General features: G+C 43.2%; 1 protein-coding gene across 7 annotated transcripts in view; it reads right to left on the bottom strand.

Moving 5' to 3' along the window:
• Nucleotides 1-5,410: 5,410 nt before the first annotated feature.
• Nucleotides 5,411-14,259, bottom strand: part of LOC108708145 (Fanconi anemia group E protein) — a 98,129-nt gene continuing 89,280 nt past the window's right edge. For 6 of the 7 annotated variants that reach the window (XM_041582028.1, XM_041582026.1, XM_041582027.1 and 3 more), the window contains 2 exons: nt 6,954-7,079; nt 5,411-5,561 (listed from right to left, as the gene is read on the bottom strand). In XM_041582028.1, coding sequence (XP_041437962.1) covers nt 5,451-5,561; nt 6,954-7,079 — 237 coding nt within the window. In that variant the 3' untranslated portion in view covers nt 5,411-5,450. Of the gene's footprint in view, nt 5,562-6,953; nt 7,080-14,259 lie in introns of those variants that run through there. The other variant, XR_005965387.1, reaches the window with a different exon arrangement.

Below are 14,259 nucleotides of genomic sequence, written 5' to 3'. Positions count from 1 at the left end.
AGGGGGAGTGGGCCAGGCAGCACACAGTGGGGTACATTATATATAATAAGTGAAGCCCCAGTTTTCCTGCGCACTGTTTGTATCGTGGGCTGAGCTAGAAGATTATAGGTGTTGTGTGAGCCGCTAGAAGGGCACTGAGCAGTGGTGTAAAGAAGCCACCTGGTGACTCTGGAATGCAGAGGTGGTCTTGGGCATTGGACTGGCCTGCTCCCCCTTCAGGACTGGACTTCCCCCCCTACAGGACTGAACTGCCCCCCCACTTCAGGACTGGCCTGCTCCTCCTTCAGGACTGGCCTGCCTTCCCTTCAGGACTGGCCTGCCCCCCCCTACAGGACTGGACTGCCCCCCCCTTCAGGACTGGCCTGCTTCCCTTTCAGGACTGGCCTGCCCCCCCTACAGGACTGGACTGCCCCCCTACAGGACTGGACTGCTCCCCCTTCAGGACTGGACTGCCCCCCCCCTACAGGACTGGACTGCCCCCCCCTACAGGACTGGCCTGCTCCCCCTTCAGGACTGGACTGCCCCCCCTTCAGGACTGGACTGCCCCCCCCTACAGGACTGGACTGCCCCCCCTACAGGACTGGACTGCCTCCCCCTACAGGACTGGCCTGCTCCCCCTTCAGGACTGGAGTGCCCCCCCCTACAGGACCGGCATGCCACCCCTACAGGACTGGACTGCCCCCCCCTACAGGACTGGACTGCTCCCCCTTCAGGACTGGACTGCTCCCCCTTCAGGACTGGACTGCCCCCCCCTTCAGGACTGGACTGCCCCCTACAGGACTGGACTGCTCCCCCTTCAGGACTGGACTGCTCCCCCTTCAGGACTGGACTGCCCCCCTTCAGGACTGGACTGCCCCCCCTTCAGGACTGGCCTGCTCCCCCTTCAGGACTGGACTGCCCCCCTACAGGACTGGACTGCCCCCCCTACAGGACTGACCTGCTCCCCCTTCAGGACTGGACTGCCCCCCCTACAGGACTGGACTGCTCCCCCTTCAGGACTGGACTGCTCCCCCCTACAGGAGTGGACTGCCCCCCCCTTCAGGACTGGCCTGCCCCCCCTTCAGGACTGGCCTGCCCCCCCTACAGGACTGGACTGCCCCCCCCTTCAGGACTGGCCTGCTCCCCCTTCAGGACTGGCCTGCCCCCCCTACAGGACTGGACTGCCCCCCTACAGGACTGGACTGCTCCCCCTTCAGGACTGGACTGCCCCCCCCCTACAGGACTGGACTGCCCCCCCCTACAGGACTGGCCTGCTCCCCCTTCAGGACTGGACTGCCCCCCCCCCTACAGGACCGGCATGCCACCCCTACAGGACAGGACTGCCCCCCCTACAGGACTGGACTGCTCCCCCTTCAGGACTGTCCTGCTCCCCCTTCAGGACTGGACTGCCCCCCTTCAGGACTGGACTGCCCCCCTACAGGACTGGACTGCCCCTACAGGACTGGACTGCCCCCCCTACAGGACTGGACTGCTCCCCCTTCAGGACTGGACTGCTCCCCCTTCAGGACTGGACTGCCCCCCCTTCAGGACTGGACTGCCCCCCCTACAGGACTGGACTGCCCCCCCTACAGGACTGGACTGCCCCCCCCTTCAGGACTGGCCTGCTCCCCCTTCAGGACTGGACTGCCCCCCCTACAGGACTGGACTGCCCCCCCTACAGGACTGGACTGCTCCCCCTTCAGGACTGGACTGCCCCCCTACAGGACTGGACTGCCCCCCCCTTCAGGACTGGACTGCCCCCCTACAGGACCGGACTGCTTCCCCTTCAGGACCGGACTGCCCCCCCTACAGGACCGGACTGCCCCCCTACAGGACCGGACTGGACTGCCCCCATCCCAATGCAGGGCCCTTGATTACGTCACAGTGTACAACAGTGTACTCCATGCTGAGCTGGGACATTCACACAGCAGGCAGCAGCAGCGCGAGAGCCGAGGAGTGGGAGGGGCAGAGCCAGGATGGGAGATAGGATGGAGGAGCGGTCCTAGAGCCCGTCGGATTTACTGAAAAAACTTCAGAGGCCACTTATTTCAGGTGAGAAGCGGACCACTTAAACAAAATATCGAGCGGCCCCACGGGCAAATGCCGAAGAGGCAGATTGCCAGTCCGGGCCTGTTTGGCAATCACAGAGCTAAGCTTGCTAAGTACCCTGGGATGAATACAATCTTAACATGCTCTAGTCTCTTTTAAATTTCCTCATGTGTGAACCAGGCATCATCAGTTGTATTACTAAAATTGGGACTATTAAGAAGGAAACCTTCATTATCTGGTTCCTCATTTGTGTAGACAGACGAAAAATACGAGTTCAGAATCTGTGCTTTTATTTTGTTTTCATCAACCAGCTGACCCCTTCTGATACTAAAGGTCCCACCCCTTCCTGCTTCATCTTTTTTACTATTAACATATTTAAAAAATAATTTTGGATTCTTTTTACTGCTTGCTGCAATATCCTTTCCATACCAATTTTAGCTTGTCTTATAGCTTCTTTGCATGATTTATTGGCCTCCTTGTACCTTATAAATGATTAGCTGTCTAGCTAACTTGAAAGCCCTAAAAGCACATCTTTTCTTCTTAGCCACCTCAACTCCAACACTTATATTGAACCAAAAAGGTTTTGCTTTGCAATGAAGTTCCATACAAGGGGAATATACTGACATGTATATTTATTAAGCAGCATTTTAAAGACTTCCCATTTTTGTTCTGTGTTTAACCCTGTGAAAAGCATTTCCCACTAAATATATTGCAGAGATGCCCTTATACTGTCAAAGTTTGCACGTCCGAAATTTTGTGTTTTAGTTACTCCCTTATGGAATTGCTTCTGCAACAGAATCTCAAAGGAGACCATGTTATGATCACTATTCCCTAAATGCTCACCCACACAAATGCTAGAGATGAGTTCAGTATTTATATTTATTACAAGGTCCAAAATGAGCTATTCCTAGTAGGTTCTTGAATGAGCTGGAATAAAGAGTGGTCAGCATATTTACAAACCTACTAGCTTTTTCTGTCTTGGCAACCCCATTACCCCATTCCAATGTCCAATGTCTGGATAATTGAAGTCACCCATAGAAACAACTTGACCCAGCTGTGAAGCCGCTTGTATCTGAAAGAGTAGCTGGGCTTCATCCTATTTACTTATACAAGGTGGTTTGTAGCATACACCAATGACAATTCTCTTTGTAACCTTTTGCCCAATCAAAATCTCTACCGAGAGGGATTCTACACCATCACCAATTTTGGATTTGTCAGAATGTGCACTTTATAAAAACATATGATTTTCAGGGGTCACCATACTGTGTGTACCCATTTTGGATTTAAGGGAATGTGTACTTTCCAAAAATATATGGCTTTCTGAGGTGAGTGTACTTTTTTGTAACTTTACTCTTCATAAAATGCTGTAAATATGTTTATTTTGCAGTAACTGAAATGACAGATTTTATGGGGTGTCTAACAGGAGCCAGAGATGCAGAACTGTAATCAAAGGAAACAGGCAAGGAGATCCAGCCAGGAGTTAACAGGAGCTGTCTGTCGGTGAGAGCAGCAGGGAGGGGCCTGAAGAGGGGAACCCCGAGCCAGCAGCGAGAATGAGAAACCAAGGCAGAAGAGGGAGGAACCGCAGGAAGACAGTCTGGAGCACAGAAGGCAGGACCAAAACAGAAGATATCTATTTTCAATAACTGTAAATTTAAGGTAAATTTACACCCTGCAGGGAGAGGGGACATGGCCAAAATCAGACTCTGGGCCTGGGTCATTACAAGGAGCCATCAATATTAAGGGAAATTTGAGAATGTTTGCACACCTGCTCACTTGAATTCATAGAAAGAGTCCCAGATGCTGCCATTCAGCTGGATAGTCACGGTTCGAGCTGACAGAGTCGCTGCTCTGAGCGGTAAGAATCACGGAGGTGGTCTGTGTGTTTACAACACCATTGGATACAATTGTTGAGCACATCTTCACTTTATCATGTTCTTTATCATGTTCTTACTACTATCATATCACAATGATACACCCATCATGCCTGACGTTTAGCATTTTTTACTTAACATATTACATCTGCTGAGTGTGCACGGTCTTGTCCTGTCCCTGCACTATGCTGACCGGTCTTGCAGGAGTTGCATATTTTTGCACTTACACTTTTTGTCTGTTGTCCGGTACATCTATGTTTTGTGTAGCACCATGGTCGTTGTTTCATTATATGGATGAAATGTAGGGATGCACCGAATCCAGGATTCGGTTCGGGATTCGGCCTTTTTCAGCAGGATTCGGATTCGGCCCAATCCTTCTGCCCAGCCGAACCCTAATTGGCATATGCAAATTAGGGACGGGGAGGGAAATTGCGTTACTTTTTGTCAGAAAACAAGGAAGTAAAACATGTTTTCCCCTCCCCACCCCTAATTGGCATATGCAATTAGGGTTTGGATTCAGTTCGGTATTCGGCCGAATCTTTCGCAAAGGATTTGGGGGTCCGGCCGAATCCAAAAAAGTGGATTCCGTGCATCCCTAATGAAATGACAATAAACTCACTCTTGAGAAGCCATCTTTGATAAGGGAAACAACCCTTAAATTATATGTTTCCCATGCGCTATTTATACTCTGTTACAGGAATGCTAGTGTTGCTGGCTATTGGAAAGCAAATTTGTTTATGGATTACTTTCATTGATTATTTATCCCAAGTCACGATTTTGGTGACGAAACACATTGGGTTTGAATCTACATCATTGCCTACCAATGAGATGATGCTGCCTACGATATTGTTAGTGCAATCATTTTTAATAAAAATAAATTATAAAAGGTAATTATACTAGGGAAGCGCGCCCTTCTTTTATTTTGTATTTTAGACATGTTTCAGATTGACCATATGGTTTTTTGAAGAGACAGCGCCCAGTGATAAAGAGAGTACACCTTACTGGGATTTTTGTTTTCACAATTGAACTATTATTTGAGTAATTACACTTTGCTTGAAGAGTCTTGGTTTGAATTTGGGATTGCAAAAAACGCTATTTCCTCTTGTGTAAAATCTTTGGAAGATAGATTCAGTACTGTTTGAATCTCCTCCCTTTTTGAGTGCATTTGTGAGGTTGAACAAGGGGGTATTCTGCCAATTTCACCCACAGATTGGGAAGACTATTGTCCCGGCCTCAGGGCAGCTGCATACACTTGTTATTCTGAATGGAATTCCTACATGAAAGCAGAGCGGCAGGGTTTTCAGGAACATGATCTAGTACCCTAATAAAGACATTTCTTATAAGATCCTTGCCTGCTTGTTTGAGTTCACCAATGTTTCAAACCATCTTTCATACTTGAGTATAATTTTTAAGCCATAGTATGCACCACAAGAAATATATGCTTTCCAAATAACGTAAACAGATTTTATTCATTAAACTATAATAAACACAAGGATTTGTATCACAGGTAGCATTAAAATTTTTTTATTAATCAAGCACAAGAATGAGTCAGGTTATATTTTGCTGCAATCTCTTAAAAGCACCTTGCAGAGACTTTTTCAGGAAGGTTTGGTTACAATGAATTGCATTAGATAACAGCACAAGATGAGAAGGTAGAATCTGTAAGAAAAAAAAAAATTTCTAGTTTTCCCTTTGAAATTTCTGTTTAGACTTAATCATATGAAAAAGTTTGGGAACCCCTCTTAGCCTGCATAATAGTTTACTCCACTTTTAACAAGAAAATTAAAACATCTGAATATCTGAGTACTAGGGTTTTCTGAACAAAGATTTTTTATTGAAGCAGTATTCAGTTATATGAAATTAAATCAAATGTGAACAACTGGCTGTGCAAACATTTGGGTACCCTTGTATTTTTGCCAATTTGAATGCATGTAACTGCTCAATACTGATTACTGGCAACACCAAATTGGTTGGATTAGCTCAATAAGCATTGAACTTCACAGGCAGGTGTGTCAAATCATGAGAAAAGGTATTAAGGTGTCCAATTGCAAGTTAAGCTTCTGTTTGACTCTCCTCTGAAGACTGACAGCATGGGATCATCAAAGCAACTCTCAAAAGATCTGAAAACAAAGATTGTTCAGTATCATGGTTTAGGGGAAGGCTACAAAAAGCTATCTCAGAGGTTTAAGCTATCAGTTCAACTGTAAGGAATGTAATCAGGAAATGGAGGGCAACAGACACAGTTGCTGTAAATCCCAGGTCTGGCACGCCAATAAAAATACAAGAGTGGCATATGAGGAGGATTGTGAAAATGGTTACAGACAACCCAAAGATCACCTCCAAAGACCTGCAAGAACATCTTGCTGCAGATGGTGTATCTGTACATCGTTCTACAATTCAGCACAATTTGCACAAAGAACATCTGTACGGCAGGGTGATGAAAAAGAAGCCCTTTCTGCCACAAATAGTCGCTTGTATGCAAAAGCTCGTTTAGGCAAGCCACTGCCATTTTGGAACAAAGTGCTTTGGACTGATGAGACAAAAATTGCATATTTAGTCATAGCAAAAAGCACTTTGCATGACAAAACCCCACATTCCAAGAAAAACACCTACTACCTACTGTCAAATTTGGTGGAGGTTCCATCATGCTGTGAGGCTGTGTGGCTAGTTCATGAACTAGTGCTGTTGTTAAAATCACCATCCAAACACTACTCAAAGGCTATACGAGGCGTCTAGAGGCTGTTACATTTGCAAAAGGAGGCTCAACTAAGTATTGATGTAATATCTCTGTTGGGGTGCCAAAATGTATGCACCTGTCTAATTTTGTTATGATGCATATTACATATTTTCTCTTAATCCAATAAATTTATTTCACTGCTAAAATACTACTGTTTCCATAAGGCAGGTTATATATTAAAAGGAAGTTGCTACTTTGAAAGCTCAGCCAATGATAAACAAAACTCCAAAGAGTTAAGAGGGTTCCCAAACTTTTTCACATGACTGTATATAAAGATACAGTAAAGGTACATTGATCAGTGAAACTTTACTCACCAGACTTTGATTTTTTCTCATGATGGCCATCAGTAATTTGGAGAACAACACAGATTTAGATAAGTTATCAGCAGACTGACATAATGAAATGAGTAGGAGCTCAAACTCAGAACAAGAGATGACTGCCTTTGAGTGAGAGAAGAGAAAATCAGAGTTAGCAAAATATGTAGACATAGAAAGTTGTTGGACATTCTCTGGATATTTAGGTTTGCTCTGCTTTTACTGATAATTTTAATATGGAACCTTTATTTTAATTACTTATTTAACCCTCTTAAGTGCCAGCAGAATTTGACTTTTGAGGTTACACAAAATGCCAGACATTTTTGAAACATTTTGTGCTCTCTCACTTTAGGGGCATTTTCTGAGGGGAAACCTTCAGTTTACCTAGGAAAACTATACATTGTTTTTTTCGGGAGAACCTGAGCTTTTATGTATTTCCACCTCTGCAAAAAGATTTATAGCGCTAAATATCAAAAAAAAAAAAGAAAGAAAAACATACTGTAATATATAAATTTTTACCAGATAAATATTTCATTTTACGCATGAAAATCCAACTGATTTGGAAAGCCTCATGTCTCTCGAACGTGCCAATACTAGATATGTATAGTTTTAGGACTTTCGTACAGCAAAAACTCCTGGCAGTATATTACCGAATTTTAAAAGCACTAAGGCAGAAAATAGCATACTTTAGATTCCAAGGCCAAAAAATCCTGAAACGGTAAGTTTACCCCAGAAAACCATATATTTTTGAAAAGTACGCATTCTGTTGATTCCAAAATGGGTAACTATGTCTCTCTACTCCTAACTATGGAACATGAAAGCTTGTTTTTTTTATAAAAAATGTATTCAAATTCTGAAAAATCACTTCAAAGGTTTTATTTTGCTGCTCCGCATATCCCTCACTGTATTAGGTACCAAGAAAAAGCACCCTGAATATGTTTGCCAGGGGTCCACTGGGTTTCGACTCACAGGGAGCCGTCGTCAGGATGTAAAAACAGGAAGTGAGACAAAACATTAAATCAACCACATATCCAATCGGCTTGTCAGTATTTGAAACCCCACACATGTGAATTAAAAAGTATCCGCCTCTAGCATATAATAAATGTTAAAAATCGATTAAGACCCAAATATCAAAAAGTGACCATAAAAACCATTATATTATGAAGCCGTACATAGGCCATATCCTACATAGTGTATAAAAAGTGCGTGTGTTTTATTCAAGTGTATATAGCTGTCAGTGCGAACTTTCAATAAACATATATCGATTTGGTGTATCAAATGTGACATCTAAAAGCTGTTAAAAACAATATGACTAGGAAACAATGTATCTAAGAGGTAACAAATCAAAATAAACATCATTGTAGCAACTTAACCTATTTCCTCATTATTTATATTAGAAGCAGCTGTATCACCTACATCTACTTCAAAGATAGCTGGCTAAAGAATACATTTCGTTTAATCCCCTGGGTGCTACTGTATCAAGGGTCCTCATCCACCTCGCTTCTCTTTGCAATAAAAGTTTCGATCTATCCCCCCCTCTGTGTAAAGGTGGAATGTGGTCAATCAAAATTGCCCGTAAAGAGGGAAGTGGATGTTTGCACCCCAGGAAATGTCTGGCCAGAGGAGTGTCCGCTTTGCCAGTGGCTAAAGCCGCACGTATCGCCGAGCGATGATTGTTCATTCGCATCCTGAAGGTTGTTACGCACTTTCCGACATAGTAGAGGCCACATGGGCATACTATGCAATATACCACAAATTCAGAAGTACATGTCAACCTGTGACGAATTTCGTATCGTTTTCCACTGTGTGGGTGGGAAAAGGTTCCACCAGTTAATAAACAACCACATGTCTTGCATCCCACGCAGCGGTAAAAACCATTCCTGTTCCTCCCCAACCAAGTGCCCACATCAGCCTTCCTTAAGTCCGTTTTCATTAGGATATCCCTTAATGATCGACCTCTCCGATGAGCACACATGGGTGCTGACATTTGTGAGAAGGGTAAATTAGTATCCATCTGTAATATTTGCCAATGTTTTTTAACTATAGCGTTGATACTCTTGACTGGCTGGTGTAAAATTCGAGACAAACACCATTTTATCATCGTTCTTGTTCTGTATATTCTCATTTTTTCTATTTGCGGATTTTTTGCCCGTAATCAACACTCCTTGTGCTCGTTTAAGTTCAGCATTAAGAAAAGCAAGTTTATAGCTCCTCTCCAGAAAGTGATCCCGCATTTCTTGAGCCTGCTGTATAGCCATATCCATATTGGAATTAATCTTAAACACTCTTAGAAACTGAGTGTAAGGTATCGATTTCAGAATGGAGGGAGAGTGGTAACTATGAGCATGCAAGATCGTGTTCCGATCTGTATTTTTCCGAAATAAAGTAGTGCCCACTCCCCCTGCAGTCCGAAATATCCTCACATCTAAAAAATCAACCTTATCCCTATCCAAAGTCGCTCCCATTCTGAGCTGATATCTTTTTCACCCAATTTAAACAGAACATCCGTGTGGCTATGCTGCCAAAGAACACGGTCCACGTCAGACTCAGTAATGTGTCATGTTTCTGCATAGTCAGTAGTTACACATGTTCGGTCAACATAGTCCTCCATCATGTGTTCTGAAGCTGTCAATTATCACAATATATACGTCAAATAGTCAACAAAATAATATTTGGCAATATTCACGCGGGTGCTGCAGGATATACTTAGCCAAAGTAATGTGTATTATCCAGAATCCATATTTCGAGCGCACTCCGTACATAAATTGCAGAACCCAGGTGCTACCTAAAGAGGCTGTGTTATCAATCAATCGAAGTAGTCAGGTGCACACTGGGATTTAAATAGTTAAAATGTCCACATTTTATTTAAATACTTTTAAAAAAATATATGCTCTGATAAAAATGGCATTGGATTGCAATATGATTAATGATACATTGAGCAAGTTTTTGACTAATGATTTTCCTATATGTCCGATTTTATATACTTTGCCTACGGTGCATAAGTGCTTGACACAACCCCCGGGCCGACCTATAGTGACGAGTCGGGATTCCTTATTACATCCGATTGGTTTGTATTTAGACTCTTTACTAGAGATGTCGCGAACTGTTCGCCGGCGAACTTGTTCGCGCGAACATCGGGTGTTCGCGCTCGCCGGAAGTTCGCGAACGTCGCGCGACGTTCGCCATTTTGGGTTCGCCATTGTTGGCGCTTTTTTTTGCCCTCTCACCCCAGACCAGCAGGTACATGGCAGCCAATCAGGAAGCTCTCCCCTGGACCACTCCCCTTCCCTATAAAAACCGAAGCCCTGCAGCGTTTTTTCACTCTGCCTGTGTGTGCTGAAGAGATAGTGTAGGGAGAGAGCTGCTGCCTGTTAGTGATTTCAGGGACAGTTGAAAGTTTGCTGGCTAGTAATCGTTTTGATACTGCTCTGTTATTGGAGGGACAGAAGTCTGCAGGGGTTTGAGGGACATTTAAAGGAAAACTATACCCCCCAAACAATGTAGGTCTCTATTAAAAGATTCTGAGTAAAACAGCTCATGTGTAAAACCCTGCTTCGTGTAAATGAACCATTATCATAATAATATACTTTTTTAGTAGTATGTGCCATTGGGTAATCATAAATAGAAAATTGCCATTTTAACAAATAAGGGCCGCCCCCTGAGATCGTAAGATTCACTGTGCACACATACAAACCACATGTAAGGTCACATGAGCCAATTAACAGACAGAGTTCTGCCTTTTGCTTCCTCACTTCTTCCTGTTACAGTTAGTGTTGTAGTATTTCTGGTCAGGTGATCTCTGAGGCAGCACAGATAGAGTCACGAAATGGTGGCTCAAGGCAAGAGATGTAAAAGGGCAATATTTATGTAAATATATATTCCAGTTTGGTAAGATTCTTTAATATGTCATTCAATTTGATATAAACTATATGTTGCTTAAGTATTCATTTTGGGGGTATAGTTTTCCTTTAAGCTTAGGTAGCTTTGCTGGCTAGTAATCTACCTTCTACTGCAGTGCTCTGTATGTAGCTGCAGTGGGCAGCTGTCCTGCTTCTGATCTCATCTGCTGACTGCTGCAATAACAGTAGTCCTTGTAAGGACTGCTTTTATTTATTTTTTTGTTGTTTTACTACTACTACTACTACTACTACTATAAGAGCCCAGTGCTATTAGTCTAGCAGTGTTGGGGAGTGGGACTGGTGTGCTAATCTGCTGCTCCTAGTAGTTCAGCAGCACCAACTTTAATTTTTTTTTTTTAATATTCATTTTTTTTTATTTTACTTTTTTTTATTTTACTACCGCTGTAGTAGTGTATAAGTTGACCTTTTAGGCATTATTTGCCCTGTAGGCATTATTTGCACACTGTTTTCTTCAACCCGCCATCGAGCTGTGTGACCTTGTTCACATTCTGTCTAAATATCCATAATATTACCGTCTCCAGAAAAAACACCGGAGTCACTTTTTTCAAGCAGCCATAATATATTTTACGTAATCCGTATCCACCGCTGTAGTAGTGTATACGTTGGCCTTGTAGGCATTATTTGCACACTGTTTTCTTCAACCCGCCATCGAGCTGTGTGACCTTGTTCCCATTCTGTCTAAATATCCATAATATTACCGTCTCCAGAAAAAACACCGGAGTCACTTTTTTCAAGCAGCATTCATATATTTTACGTAATCCGTATCCACCGCTGTAGTAGTGTATACGTTGGCCTTGTAGGCATTATTTGCACACTGTTTTCTTCAACCCGCCATCGAGCTGTGTGACCTTGTTCCCATTCTGTCTAAATATCCATAATATTACCGTCTCCAGAAAAAACACCGGAGTCACTTTTTTCAAGCAGCCATAATATATTTTACGTAATGGCGAAAAATGACTATTTTCAGCATTTATATGGCATATTTTTTCTGGCAACTGTGCTTCAGTGGCTGCGTCCAAAAAAACTGGGCAAACAATGCCTACAAGGTCAACGTATGGCAGTTGTTTAAAGAGAACAGTAGATTACTAGCCAGCAAAGCTACCTAAGCTAAAATGTCCCTCAAATCCCTGCAGACTTCTGTCCCTCCAATACAGAGCAGTATCAAGCAGATTACTAGCCAGCAAACTTACTATCATCTGTCCCTGAAATCACTAACAGCTCTCCCCCTACACTATCTCTTCCAAGCACACACAGGCAGATTTTTCAGATACATTTTTGCCCTTGATCCCCCTCTGGCATGCCACTGTCCAGGTCGTTGCACCCTTTAAACAACTTTAAAATCATTTTTCTGGCCAGAAATGTCTTTTCTAGATGTTAAAGTTCGCCTTCCCATTGAAGTCTATGGGGTTCGCGAACCGTTCGCGAACCGCTCGCGTTTTTGCGCAAGTTCGCGAATATGTTCGCGAACTTTTTTTCCGACGTTCGCTACATCCCTACTCTTTACTTCAGCCAGTGGTACGGGATACTCCAACATATGTAAGAGATACACCCCATTTATTAGATAACATTAAACAAATAAGTCTACCGTGTGATGAACCCTGCCTCCTTGCAACAATGGATGTGGTTACAGGTGGCGGGTACAGCCATGGGGGCAGCCATGGCGCCCGCCTATGCGAATTTGTACATGCATAATTATGAGCAACACAATATAATACCTTGTTGTCGTGATAGACTATTGTTTTTTCGTCGTTTTATCGATGATATGTTTATAATATGGCGGGGGAGTGTGGAGGAATTCACTGAAATGGTAGAGGAGTTAAACAATTTGGACAGCCCAGTCCGCTTCACTTTTGAGATCCATCCCTCTAAGATACACTTCTTAGATGTAGAGATTTTCGTTAATTCCAATCGTGTGGAGTATACCCTATTTAGGAAGCCCACAGATAAGAATGTCCTCCTCCACTATAAAAGTTGCCATCCACGCCATATGAAAAAGTCAATTCCTACATCTCAATTTTGTAGAGTACTACGTAACAATTCGGTTCAGCAGTTGGCTGATCAGCAGCTGGAGACGATGATGTCCCGGTTTAGGGAAAGGGGATACCCTGAGGCTGTGCTCCAGAGTGCCTTAGAAGCAGCCAAAATTCGGTGTGCAGGGGCAGGAAAGACAAGAGAGACTAAAGAGCCAAGGTTATCTTTCACTACTACTTACAATGGGCATATGAGTAAATTTAATAAGCAAATCAAAGACCAGTGGAAGATTATTGAGTCTGATACTGAATTAGGACGAGCTATACCAGGTCCCGCGAGGATATGTTATAAAAGGGGTGTTAACCTCAGGGACTTGCTGGTTAAGAATGACCCAATAGATTATCAGAAGAAACCAACAGGTTGGCTAATGGGCCTTAAATCTGGGTCCTTTCGTTGTCCCAATTGTACATCATGTAGGTACATGAATCCGGGCACATCATTTAATCACCCCCAGACAGGGAAGAGATATTTGATTCGTCATCATATTACTTGCACTACTACCCATGTGGTCTATTTGATCACATGCCCATGCGGGCTCTCATATGTTGGTAAAACTGACAGATGCTGCGATTAAGAATGGACGGCCATCGTTCTGCTATTAGCACAGCTTTTAGGGATGGCCAAACTAACAAACCGGTGGCCAAACATTTCTTGGAAATGGGACACAGGTTGCCAACATTTAAATACACTGCCATAGATCATATACCACAATTAAGGAGAGGGGGTGATAGGTCCAGACTACTCCTTCAAAGAGAATCCTTTTGGATCTACAAACTAAATACTGTAGCACCCTCGGGTTTAAATGAGTTTTGCCCTTTGAATTGTTTTTTGAATCAAAATGTATAATGAAGCAATAGAATTCTTAATGAATCAGATAAAATTGAGCATAGGACTGGCCAGATATGGGATGACTTTGACGTAGTTGGCCAGCTTAAATATATTGAAATATATGGACAGACAATCCCTGTTTTGTTTAAAGGGTAAGGCATTTTTTAGTAGCAGTATGCACAAAATGTCGCTGTCGCTGTCTTAAATATATTGATAATGGGTTGAGTGCAGAGGACTCTTGTATTTCACTATATGTATTGTGTGGTCACAGCCTCATTGCAACCCCGCATAATGGTTTTAAAAAATAGTGGTGAGCACAACTTTTCCTTGTTTCCTTTGCTTGTTTTATACAGGAGCAGTGACCAGCTCCATGTTGTAGCTCCCACCCTTCCCAGCTATAGTCAGGTGATCCCACTGGTGTCTAATAAAAGGGCAGCCAAAGTATGGGAGTTTTACTTTGAAAGCAGCAAGTAAGTTGCAGGTAAAACCTAGTCCCTTTGTAAAATGTATAATGAAGCAATAGAATT

This window comes from Xenopus laevis, chromosome 2L, assembly GCF_017654675.1.
Source record: "Xenopus laevis strain J_2021 chromosome 2L, Xenopus_laevis_v10.1, whole genome shotgun sequence".
Classification (NCBI taxonomy): Eukaryota; Metazoa; Chordata; class Amphibia; order Anura; family Pipidae; genus Xenopus; species Xenopus laevis.
The sequence above is the reverse complement of the archived record's forward strand: the minus strand, read 5'-3'. Positions and strand labels throughout refer to the sequence as shown.